Source organism: Curcuma longa, chromosome 11 (genome assembly GCF_044706935.1).
Source record: "Curcuma longa cultivar G26 ecotype Majalengka, Jawa Barat chromosome 11, ITB_CL_G26_1.1, whole genome shotgun sequence".
Taxonomy (NCBI): domain Eukaryota; kingdom Viridiplantae; phylum Streptophyta; class Magnoliopsida; order Zingiberales; family Zingiberaceae; genus Curcuma; species Curcuma longa.
The window spans coordinates 5,119,700-5,131,974 of record NC_133871.1 but is presented as its reverse complement, the minus strand read 5'-3'; the positions used below and the strand labels follow the sequence as shown (position 1 = coordinate 5,131,974).

At 39.9% G+C, this 12,275-nt stretch overlaps 1 protein-coding gene and 1 non-coding gene across 2 annotated transcripts; both read right to left on the bottom strand.

Moving 5' to 3' along the window:
- Positions 1 to 2,692: 2,692 nt before the first annotated feature.
- Positions 2,693 to 4,207, bottom strand: LOC141839879 (GATA transcription factor 7-like). The gene is made up of 3 exons (XM_074727728.1): positions 4,055 to 4,207; positions 3,598 to 3,957; positions 2,693 to 3,504 (listed from the first exon to the last, which is right to left on the bottom strand). The coding sequence occupies exons 2-3, from the start codon at positions 3,922 to 3,924 to the stop codon at positions 2,755 to 2,757; spliced, it is 1,077 nt and encodes a 358-aa protein (XP_074583829.1). The 5' UTR covers positions 3,925 to 3,957; positions 4,055 to 4,207; the 3' UTR covers positions 2,693 to 2,754.
- A 3,609-nt stretch (positions 4,208 to 7,816) lies between these two features.
- On the bottom strand, positions 7,817 to 7,956 carry LOC141842496 (small nucleolar RNA snoR77). The gene has a single exon (XR_012602933.1). It is a non-coding gene; the product is annotated as a small nucleolar RNA snoR77 (small nucleolar RNA).
- Positions 7,957 to 12,275: the final 4,319 nt, after the last annotated feature.

Genomic DNA, 12,275 nt, shown 5'->3' with positions numbered 1-12,275 from the left:
AGAATGCAGGTCAAGTTAACTTATACCGCAAAGAGCCTACCTAATATTCATTACTACATAGCGCTGAACATCAAATCATATGCAAGTACTTCAAATTTCAACTATATCCCTGAAATCACAAACACAGCACTGATAATGTCAAGAGTGATGCTACTTGTCACAACATATTCCCGTCACAAATTTGTGATGGGAATCTGGACCATTCAATCACAATCACCCATTCAATCACAATCATCCATTCAATCTACGATCAGTATTTAATCTTAATTTTAAAATCCAACGGTGCAGATTCCCGTCACAACATTTGTGACGGGAATTCTATTGTGACAAGTAGCTTTAATCTAATGTCAAATGGAGATATCAAGCATATTTTCAGGAAAATTTACCAAAAAGTTTTCCTTTAAAGACTTGATAACTAAATGCCCGGCGCTGAAGAGTCTAAACTTGAAGTTCTGTCAGCAAGCAGTAATTACATGCGCATTAATTGCACAAGGAGTTCTAAGCAAATAATGTCCGAGAGGCCAACTTGGAGAGGCTGTCAGTATAAGTATGTTTCTAAAAATTACTTGGGAACCATAGGAATTAAACAAAGAGAATGACTAAGCAAATGATGGACTTACATTTTGCAAAAGACTGTGGCCTTGAAGAGAAACAGCAATTGTAAGGATGCAATTTCTCAATTGCTACCTTTGAATTTCAGAAGGAAACAATACGAGCTGTTCCCAATTTTTTTTAACAAAAATAGAGCTAGCTGACAAAGACTATACTTCCATCAATTATCCACTCATTATATCATAAAGTGATGTACCAAAGCAGAGATGTGATTATGTAAAGTAGCCGCTTTAAACCAAGTCCAGTTAAAGATGTAGAACCTCGATGAACTCGCCAGGGAAGGGCTGTGGCCGCCGGGTGGCCTCGTGCTGGAGAACCTGGGACTGTAATGGTTGTCCGAAGGCTGGAGAACCGGAGGAGGGGGAGGTCTCTTTCCTTTCCGGTAACAGAGAGGACTGGAGGACGAGGCAAAGGAGATTACTGCTGTGTCCACCGACGACGAGAGGAGGGGCCGTCCGCCGTCAGGAGAAGACGAAGAAGGAGGGTGGCGGCACCGCCGGAGGGTTCCGATCGGGTCGGCGGTGGAAAGCGAAACCGAAGCGGATCTGGATCGAGCAGCGAAGGGGGGAACGATGAAGCGGGAACGAGGCTCCTGCGTGTTAGAATATTATATATATTAAATATTCTATTAAATATTCTGTTTAGAATAAATCTTATTAAATATTCTGTTTAGAATAAATCGTCTAGAATAAGTCCTTATACTCATGTATAAATAGGGACCTATGGCTTATAATATTTCAATCAATTCAGAATAGAAATATTTCCGACATGGTATCAGAGCCTAGGGTTTTTTAGCGCCGCTGCCTATTTTCCTTTCCGCGTCGATTTCCTGTTCGCTGCCGCCGGCCCTTGGATCTCTCCTCCCTTAGAGCGGGCGGCACCAAGGAATCTCTCCTTCTTTTGTTGCCGCCAACACCACTCCTCCTCTTCGTGCCTAGGGCCGGCGGCGGTGATTGCATGAGGCTTTTGTTGCATGGAATTCAATTACACGCAATTGGAAATTGCTTCCGTTTTCCAAACGAAATTAATCAAACAATGGGAGAAAAAACATGCAATGTCTTCTTGCTTTTAGCAAGCCATGCATGCAACGTTTTGTTGTCCATTGGTTCTTCTAGCAAACCATGCCAGTGGACGTGAAGGCAGACGACCGCCGTTCTGTCCCACGTCGCTCTGTTCCACGCCAGTGGCCTTGCCCCCCTTTTCATCCTTGCCAAAGTCGCCAGGATTCCGTGGGATCTTGTTTGCCGGCTGCCGGAGACGGCCGCAAGTGACCCTTTCTGCCCCGCCGCGCGATTCACGCGCTTTCTGCCCTATCAGAAGCCGCCGTCGCGCGATTCACGCGCTTTCTGCCCCGCCGCGCGATTCCGTGGGATCTTGTTCGCCGGCTGCCGGAGACGGCCGCAAGTGACCCTTTCTGCCCCGCCGTGCGATTCACGCGCTTTCTTCACGCGCTTTCTGCCCTACCAGAAGCTGCTGCCGCGCGATTCACGCGCTTTCTGCCCCGCCGCGCGATTCACGCGCTTTCTGCGCGCTTTCTGCCCTACCAGAGGCCGTCGCCGCGCGGAGAAACCAGAGGTGAAGCAACCTCTGCCATACTGCTCCTTTCTGCTCGCGAAGTGATCCATGAGCAAACTCAAGCTGATCTCTACTCTACCACCTTGAGTTTGAGGGGGTGTTAGAATATTATATATATTAAATATTCTATTAAATATTCTGTTTAGAATAAATCGTATTAAATATTCTGTTTAGAATAAATCGTCTAGAATAAGTCCCTATACTCATGTATAAATAGGACCTATGACTTGTAATATTTCAATCAATTCAGAATAGAAATATTTCCTACACTGCGGACGCCTAAAAGCCGCAGAGGCAGAGCATTTGAAAAGCGGAAGCATCGTGCGCTACTAAGGGCTGGTTTATAAAAGTCTCCTAATTTTTTAGTTTTTTATAAATATAACCCAAGGTTTCGCTAAACTCTTCTTTTTTTTATCAAATTATATTTTTCATCAGATATAATTTTTTTTCCTGTCTAAAATAAGACTTTTCCAATCATCGAAGGAATCTATAATTATTAATTCTAAAAGAAGGAAGGCTAGCTAAAATTCCAGTCCGTTGCAGAGGAAACCGCTGCTAAAGTGGAGCTTAGAAGGAGGCGACAGGGGGTGAAGCGGAGGCGTGGAGGGTGGCCTCCTTCTCGCGGCGCATCTCGAGGACCTTGCGGTGGCTGTTGGAGTGCATGTGGCTCACGAAGGTGGGGCTGCAGGCGGGGCGGTACTCCGGGAGGAGGCGGCCGGACTTGAAGCGGACGCCGCAGGCGTTGCAGAGGGTCTTGGCGCCGAGGGGGCCGGCGCGCCACTGGGGGGTTTTCTGGACGCCGCAGTGGCTGCAGCGCCGCTCGCCGTTGGGGCCGGAGGCGGAGGAGGGGAATTTGGGCTTCCGGCCGCGCTTCTTTGGCTTCTGCTTCTTCGCGGGCGGCGGAAAGGTGTGGAGGTGGTCGTAAAGGAGGCGGCTTTGATCCACGGAGCCGCCGGCACCGGACGGGTCGTAGATGAGGAAGGAGGAAGAGGAGGAGGTGGAGGCGCACGAGGAGGCGGAGGAGCAGGAGGAGTCGGCGAAGTGGAGCGGGCCGGAGATTGACCAGGAAGCGGTGACGCCGCGCGAGCGCTTGCTCCGCTTGGCTTTCATGGGGACCATGGCCTCCGTGGAGAGGGCGCAGACGGTGAGGCCCAAAGAGGGGCCTTCCACCACGGCGCCAGCTTGGCGATTCTCCTCTTGCGCATCTCCTGGCGGCGGAGAAAAGGCTGAGACACCGGCACAGGGAGGCGGAAACTCCGAGATGGAATCATCCATGATCAACGACATCCACTCCAGTTCTTCCACAGCATCACGAGCCTAAACAAAGCACACGACAACTCTTTAACCATAAAAATCGCATCTTTGCCTTCTATTCTCCATTATTCCGGCACCGACAACGATAAGACTCACAGGAAGACATATATCCGAAAGCGGCGGCGCCACCGCAGCTTGGAGCTCGCGAGTGAGGCTGGAAGACAAGGAGGAAGGAGAAGAATCCGAGCTGGAGTAGTTCTCCGTTCCCTTCTGTCTCGTTTCCGGCTCCGGTCCCGATTCGCTTCCGGCTTCCTCCGCGTCGCCCTCCGCGAACTCGCCGAGGTCGAGGAGGTCGTCGACGGAGAACCCCTCGCCCAAAAGGTTCCCCCTTTCGACGGCCCACCCGGCCTCCTCGCCCGAAAGCAACTGCAGCTGTCCCGGCGGCGAAGCCTCCGACCTTAAACTCGCCTTGAGAGCCTCCATGGAGCTTTCCTTGTCGAACTGCAACTCAACCAGCTGCAAGGAAGAACCATAAACCCCCAAAACACCACTCCTTCCATTCCCAACAACAACGCAAGAAAAAAGAAGAGATTTTTAACTGGTTTCGCCGTACCTGAGCGCGGTGGCCGGTGGGAGTAAGGCGTGGGCGGAAGAGGAGGAGGAGGAAGATGAGAAGAGGAAGAAGAGTCGCAGAGGAGAGAAGAAAGCGAGGAAAAGGAGACCGAGCGTTCGGAGCATTGAATGGCCTCGTATCAAATGCACTGCCTCTTCCCCATTCATTGTACCTTTTCCTTTTCCTTCCTTCCATTGCACCCTTTTTTTCCCCTTATTTTCTTTTACCAAAAACATTTTCAATTTATTTTTCAAAAACATTTTCAAGACAATTTTTTATTTATTTTTATAATTCAGATATTTAATTTTCACCCACAAGTTATGCGGCCTTTCCCTTATCGACCTTTCCCATAATATTTGTCCAAATTCGAATTGATTTTTTTAAAAAGCAATTTAATAGCAACGATATAATCGCAATGGACATCCGTAATTTAATAAAATCTAGTAACATTAATAATATAACTTGGTAATAGCTCTAAGCTTTAAGATTAGTGCATAAGCTCACTTTAGAATTTGTGCACTATTAGAGAATGAATTCTTTTAAAGAAGGAATTTTATCGTTGTGGATCACTCGAATAAATGCGATAAGTCACGAAAAATGAGTATTGCATAGTTATTAGAATATCTTCACAAACACCTACGACGATAAGAATTGCTAAATCTCCAACAAGATCAAAATCATGTCCCATGAGAATGATCGAAATAGGTATTATGAATAAACATATAAGTTATTTAAAAAATCATATTTTTCCCTTTTAATTAACCTAGAACTCATTTTTCTATATAACTTATTAAATTTACAAAGAATGACAATTGGTAGAATATTGTGTTTTTATTGACTAATTTAAAATAGTTTTAAATAAATAAATAAATATAAATAAATAAATATATATATATTTAATATAATAGTTATTTCAAAAGTAACACTCCATAATTTGTGCTCCCTTTACGATCCTCTTTCCAGCGTGTAATCAGGGCCCTCCATTCCTATCCCTACTCACTCACGATCAATAATTACACCGAGCCACCAATTAATTTCACAAATTAAAAACTAACAAACAAAAAAGAGGAAGGACAGCTTTTTGTCCGGAGACGGCCACCCGGAATTAGTTATATCACGGGCATCAAAATGTTAAAATGTTCCGTTGATGTAATAATTACGGAGGGGCAAAGTGAATTTTCTCCTCCAGGCGGGCCCCACTTTTTTTCATCGAAGTCACGCGCTTCGCGGTGGCGCCGCCGCGCGGCGAGACGCGTCAAAATTCCCGGCGCGGGTTCCACGTGATCCGCGCGAATTGACCGAAACGCCCTTCCCGCGCCTCCGAGGATTCCTCGGTTCCTTCCGCTGGCCACGCGCCACGTGGGCCAGAGCACGACTCGGTACGGCCAGGTCACGAGCGTCATTTCATTCTTTCCCCGCGGGCAAATCCGGAAAGATGGCAGCCGGGTCCATCGGGTCAAACGGCGCCCGAGGCGGCGAACCGGGCCCGAACACAGTCCACGCGGCGGTCGGCTATTGGCTGCGAGGCGATCTAGGCGAGCGAGGGCCGCATCGGACCAGGCGTTCGTTCGAAATTCGAACGAGAGTGGGGGAGAGCGGCGTGGCCGCGTGGGCCCCGCTCCAAATCATGGGGCTACTTTTCAATCTTATCCTAAATTTTTTTTTTCTGATTTTCAATTAATAATTCGCAAGTCCATATCGTGAGCGACGACTCGACGGCCGACGGTGAATAATTATTTAATAAAGATTTTGACATTTCCAAAAAAGGCACACATTAAATAATGAAGGAATATTTTTTTTTTTACAATATTAATTTTAAAATTTTTAAAAATGATCAATCCGATCCCTTGCACCTTAATCGCTGCACATGAACGTTGTCGACTTGCATAATGGTTTTAATCGTCGAACATTTACATCCATTGTAATATTTTAATTAATTTATTTTGTAAAAGTGACTCGACTCAAGCACATGAGCATTAATGTCTTCTTCTTCTCCCTCTTTCTAATTTCGAAAATTATTTAGTGCCAAGGTCGAAATTAAATTCATTTTTATTTCTATTTTTTAAAAAATAAATTAATAAATAATGATCGTCAAATCGTTTTTGTGACGCACTCGTGACGTTATTTATAAATCAAATAAATAATTTAATTTTCTTTAATTCACTCTTTTATCATATGAACAAAAGTAGTATTTTATATGGATTTTATAGTTTAAAGCTTACACGAAGCCAAAACCATTAAACAAATTAACAAGGGATGAATCAACTAAATAGAATAAAAAAATAAAATTTTTAAAATTCACCATCCGAATGACTCCATGCAATCAGCCTCCACAATTATATATGAAGTAAATTAAGAAATTGTAATTGATCATGATCAAATCCTAAATTTTTTTTCTGTCAAACTATTTGGGAAGAAATAAAGAAAAAAGGATAAATTTTACCTTTACACATAAATCATAAATCATTATAATTTTTAAACCGTAAGAAGGGAAAAAAATTAAAAATATTTTATTTTAAAATTTTTTCTTAATCATTTTAAATATTAATTATTTATTTATGTCTTTCATATTTATATCATTATTTCTCACATAACACATGTCATCACCTATAATATTATATTCAATTTTATTGTACTCCACCATGTCAAAATTTATTTTTTAAAAATATTCACATAATCTTATTCAAAAAAAAATCTCAAAAGGAAAAAAATAGATAACCTTTCCTTCTCTTTCAAAGAAGAAGAACTATTCAAATAGCATAGGTTATTAATTTTAAGTCTTTTCATATCTCAATTTCTAAATCTAAAATATTAATAAAATTTTATAAATTTTCATTTAGATACATATGTTATTATTTTTATAAAAATATTTTTATGATTTTATATCTTTATTTTTTTAAAAAATAATAAATTAACTTTAACAAAAGATGAAATTAATATTCATTCTCTTTTTTTATAATTATTTATGAGGAAATAAATTTAAAAACAAATCTCCATAATTGATTCCGCTTCAAGTTGTGATTCTATTTTTATTCATTTTAATAAATCTATTATAAAGTAATTAAAACCACGGGCAAATAATACACTTACATTCCTAAAAAAAAAACTTTAATATATTCATCAAAACCGAACGTTAAGTCGACAATCATAAATTAATATTAAAAACAAAATTCTGCAGACACTTCGAGATCATTTGGTGATGACTAAATTGAATTTAGACCACAAAAAATGCAAGTTGACGTTGGAATGGGCCGTTGAGGATACACTAAGAAGGCCAATCAGGAGAGAAAATGAAGTAAATCAAAATTGGCTAGGAAAAAATTGAATGAATCAAAAAGATGGAATATAAAATTAAAATTACAATAAAAACATTGAGTTATTCTATTCTACATTTGATCCCATTTTATTCCATGCGAAAGATGCCACCAAACGAACGCTCAGAATCAAAAAAATTTTCTTCTGTTTTTTGAATTTAAAATCTCGATTCTGTATGATCTATTTGAAATTTCTCGAATCGCGACAAAGAACCCATCGATATTTAGGATTTAACTTGCGCTGGAGTTCGAAATATCAGTTTCTGATGGAATGAGGAGGGGATTTTTAATAGAAAAGAATAGTGAAAAAGAATTCAAAACGATCCACATTGTACACTTGAAAAAAAAAAGAGATTTGTTTTTCATATTCAAATTTTCTTCTTTTACCTGATGAGGAATCGCCTGACGAGAAACCGAAAAGAAAAAAAAAATGAACAATCGAATTCAATATGTGCGAAAACTTACTAGATCGGCATCCACGAGGCGAGCTCTCCGCCGATCCGAAGAGCCATCGCTTGATTTCTTATCCGAGCAAAATAACGCCGCCGATGCCATCAGATTTTTGCGTTGTGGGCAAAGAGGCTGCCTGAATCTTTACTCGATCGAAATACCATAACAGGGAACGAAAAAAAAAAAGAAGGGATTTCTAGGAAAGAATAACAATCTAATTAGAACGAGAAGCAGGGGCGAAGCGCCCCCGCGACCATTCGGGAAGAAATGCAACCCGAGTTGGAAAAGAACCCTAGGTCGCATTTATATAGACGGCGAGATCATCCAAATGACTGTTTTGTCCTTCGTCTTTGTAAGAATTTTTATTTAATTCGTGAAAATTCAGTATTTATAATGAAAATAGTCAAATTATTATTTTTTTTTTTTTTAATAGTAATGGAAAATATCTAAGAGTTTGAACATTTATTTAGACATCAAAATAAAAACGAGATCTAAATAAAAATCGAATTAATTAAAAATACTGAAAATTTGGTTTAACATTGCCATCACCGGTATATATATTATTTTAATATTTTTCACTAATTTTAAGGAGTTTTCATTTGCTTTTCACATAATAAATTAATTTCGTGTCAATTTAATTAGTCCAAAATACTAAATTGTCTAAAATCCTTGAAACGAAAGAGATCAATAGGATTGAAATAGCATATACAACCATCGATCATCACATGTTGAATTATTTATTACATGTTTCCCCTACAAATCGTAAAAATAATTTTCTCTAGTTTGTTACTGATACACGAGATAAAATACGTCAAGACAGAATTTTACAATGGCATTGTTGCATCCGCCAGACTCAATGAAGAAATAAGGAAAAAAGGAAAAGAAAATCATAAATCATACACAATATAGCAAAACCTTGACACTGGGGACAAACGAAGAAGCCCAAAAGAATTTGATACGGAATGCAATCTTGTTTAACAAATGATTGATTGGCTCAGCATTTCTCCTGTACGTCCTCATACTAATAGTCATTCGTCCGTGTTGTAGTCTACAAGGTTGGTCTGTGGCACATCGCTCTCTAAATCTGAAAAGGCAAATATAGCACTTGGAGATTTCAAAGTAGGCCAGCAAGCATAGCACCAGGATCGTTGTATGCTGGAGTAACTGGTGATTGCGGTTGCATCGGTGATGCGCCTGGTGTAGGCGCTTGCATTGGTATGCTGACCAAATGTTCCTTGATACACTCCTTCAACCTATTGATAAAGTGATAGTGTTAGAAGATGGTATGGTGCCAAAGTAAGAAACTCAGGTGAGACATACTCAAATGTCAAAATTGGATCTCCTGATCCTATAGTTATGCGAAGCTGGGTTCTGTCTGCGGGGTCTGTTTCAACTCTGATCTGTAAATAGCAGAAGCATAATGTTACTAAATACACAAAGCATCATCAAATTGTGACAACAGACCAAGAATGTAAATGGCCTAGTCTAATTTCATATAAACAACAAAGGAAATCAATTGATTTCAGGCAGAAGTCTTCCTAAATCAGTTTCTGTAACTAAAAGAATAGTAGAATAATGAACACATTAATGTACATACTCAAAAGGAAATGCAGAAATGTAAATAATCATTGTAATTAAAATAGTAAACGCCAACAAAAGTTTCATGCTCAAAGATTTCAACTGGCATTCACACCAGTTCTCTAGGAAGGTTTTCGGTTATGTATTTTTATAACCTAGTATAATAAATTGCTTTGCATTAACAAGGTGGGGAAATAGAACTGACAGAAACACATTAGTCAAGATCCACCATCAACCTGCGTTTCTCATTTATTTAGGTCACTTCATGAAACTTATCATTCCATTGGTACGTCAGGCAATATCACATGTAATATTAAGAGCAATTAAATTTAGTGCTGCAACTTGCTTGATATTAATAAGATAAGAAAAAGAGAACCAACAGAAACACATATCGGTAAAGATCATCATCAACAGGTTGTGTTTATTTAATTTCTTTAGGGTTGGGTACATGATCTTAGCACTTCATGGAGCTATGTCACTAATAAAATACAAAGAATTCATTTTTTCTTAAAATGACTAATATTTTATCTAGTCTCCCTCGAGCCTTTATTCTACTCTTAGTGGATTTAACTCTTCTACCTATCAACAAATTAGTCAAGATAAAGGTAATTGTGAAATTGGTACTAAAAACAGTTGAATGAGTTATCAGTAACCTACGACAGATACTAGCATACATTCAACACAAAGAAGATGAACCAAAATGCTGCAGGATATTAGTAAATGTACGAAGCAAGAGACAGAGGGCAGACAAGAATACTTAAGGTAATTCCGGAAACACAATGAATCTTCAGTAATCACAAAGGTAATTGACAGTTAACAAGGCTTGATGAATATAAAAAATCATCCCATTGCAGGAGTTAGTCATTACAGAGTATTCATACCGAGGAGACATGACTTGTATTCACACATCTAACTGTGGATGATTACCCAGTAGAAAGCACAGCAAAAAAAAAAGAAGAAAAACGCCAGAAGAACAAAGATTTATACTTAATTAACAGATAAATATCTGTTAAATATCTGTTATTTAACAGATATCTGTTAAATATCTGTTATTTTTTATAGATATTTTCTAGAATAGGCCCTATACTCTAACTATAAATAGGGCCTTATATGTTGCAATTGGAATAAGATTTCTTAAGTTATTTTGGTAACATGGTATCAGAGCCCGGTTAGTTTAGGTTTTGTTTTTCGGCGCCGACTTCCTCACACGAGCGCGGCGCCCACGCAAGCCCTTCGTTCCTCACGCAAGCGCGGCGCCCACACTCTTCCTCTTCTCTGCCGCCGCGATTTTCTTTTTCTTCTTCTCTGCTCGCAACGTGCCTCTGGCTCAATCTGATTCTGTCGGATTGCGCCCGCGAGGTTTTGAAGATCGCAATTTCTTTTTCGGATGCGCCTCGTCTCCTCTGCATCGATTTCCTGATTGCTGGAAGAGGTCCGTGCTCTGCTGCGTTCTCTCGCGGATCGATCGGAAGAACAGGAGGCGAGGAAGACAAGCAAGAAACCACCGTGGGCCCCTACATCCAAGATTGTTATTTTGTTCAGAAGTCCAGAAACCTATACAGAACCTAGATACAGACATTTTCTTGAAATTTGGAACATTGTTGTTCTTCGTCTCACAACAGCACCAAGTTCGGTGTTTTGGAGTTGCATATCTTTGGACTTCATTCTATCGTGATGGATATGGTGCTTGTCTCTGCAGAAGAATTTGCCAAGTTCTCTCAATATCAAGAATCACTTAAGTCTTCATCTTCCTCTATCATTGCTATTGCTGATTCAGGTAACCACAATACATGTCTTCTTTCCTCATCCTCTAAATGGGTCATTGATTCTGGTGCCACGGATCATATGACAGGTAATTCTAATCTCTTTTCTACTTTCACACACAAATCCAACACTCCGATTGTTACCTTAGCTGATGGGTCTTCATCTTGCGTTCGTGGGTCTGGCACTGTCAATCCCACTCCTTTGCTTTCCTTATCCTCTGTCCTACATTTACCTAATTTATCCTTTAATTTGCTCTCTGTTAGTCAATTAACTCGCAATCTTAACTGTTGCATCACATTTTTTCCCGATCATTGTTTAGTTCAGGATCTTTTGACAAAGAAGATTATTGGTAAAGGACATGAAAATGGAGGTCTCTATATTCTTGATTCACCTTCCCCAAGATCTCTCGTTTGTTCAGGTGAAAATTCTCCTTTTGAGGCTCATTGTAGGTTAGGACATCCATCTCTTCTATCACTCAAGAAACTCTGTCCACAATATAGTAGCATATCTTCATTAAATTGTGAGTCATGTCAGTTTGCAAAGCATCACCGTCTTAGTTCAAGTCCAAGGATAAATAAGCGTGCTATTAGTCCTTTTGAGTTAGTTCATTCTGATATTTGGGGTCCTTGTCCTATTATATCTAAACCTGGTTTTAGGTATTTTGTCACTTTTGTGGATGATTATTCTCGTGTAACTTGGTTATACTTAATGAAAAATCGTTCTGAGTTATTTTCTCTATTTTCTGCTTTTTGTGCTGAAATCAAAACTCAGTTCAATATGTCCATCCGTACTTTACGAAGTGACAATGCCAAAGAATATACATCCAGTATATTTCAATCTTATATGAGTCAGAATGGTATACTTCATGAAACCTCTTGTGTTGATACTCCATCCCAGAATGGTGTGGCTGAACGGAAGAATAGACATCTTCTTGAAACAGCACGAGCTCTTTTATTTCAAATGAATGTTCCTAAGTCTTTTTGGGCAGACGCGGTTTCTACTGCATGTTTTCTTATTAACCGTATGCCATCCTCTGTTCTTCATGGTGAGATTCCTTACAAAATTTTGTTTCCTAACAAGTCATTGTTTCCTATTAATCCTAGGATATTTGGTAG

Bases quoted from the DNA above. Each gene is read 5' to 3' on its own strand.
- LOC141839879 (XM_074727728.1), bottom strand. From the start codon at position 3,924: ATGGAGGCTCTCAAGGCGAGTTTAAGGTCGGAGGCTTCGCCGCCGGGA. The intron at 3,505-3,597 runs GTGAGTCTTATC...TGCTTTGTTTAG, and splicing joins TTTCGGATATATGTCTTCCT to GCTCGTGATGCTGTGGAAGA.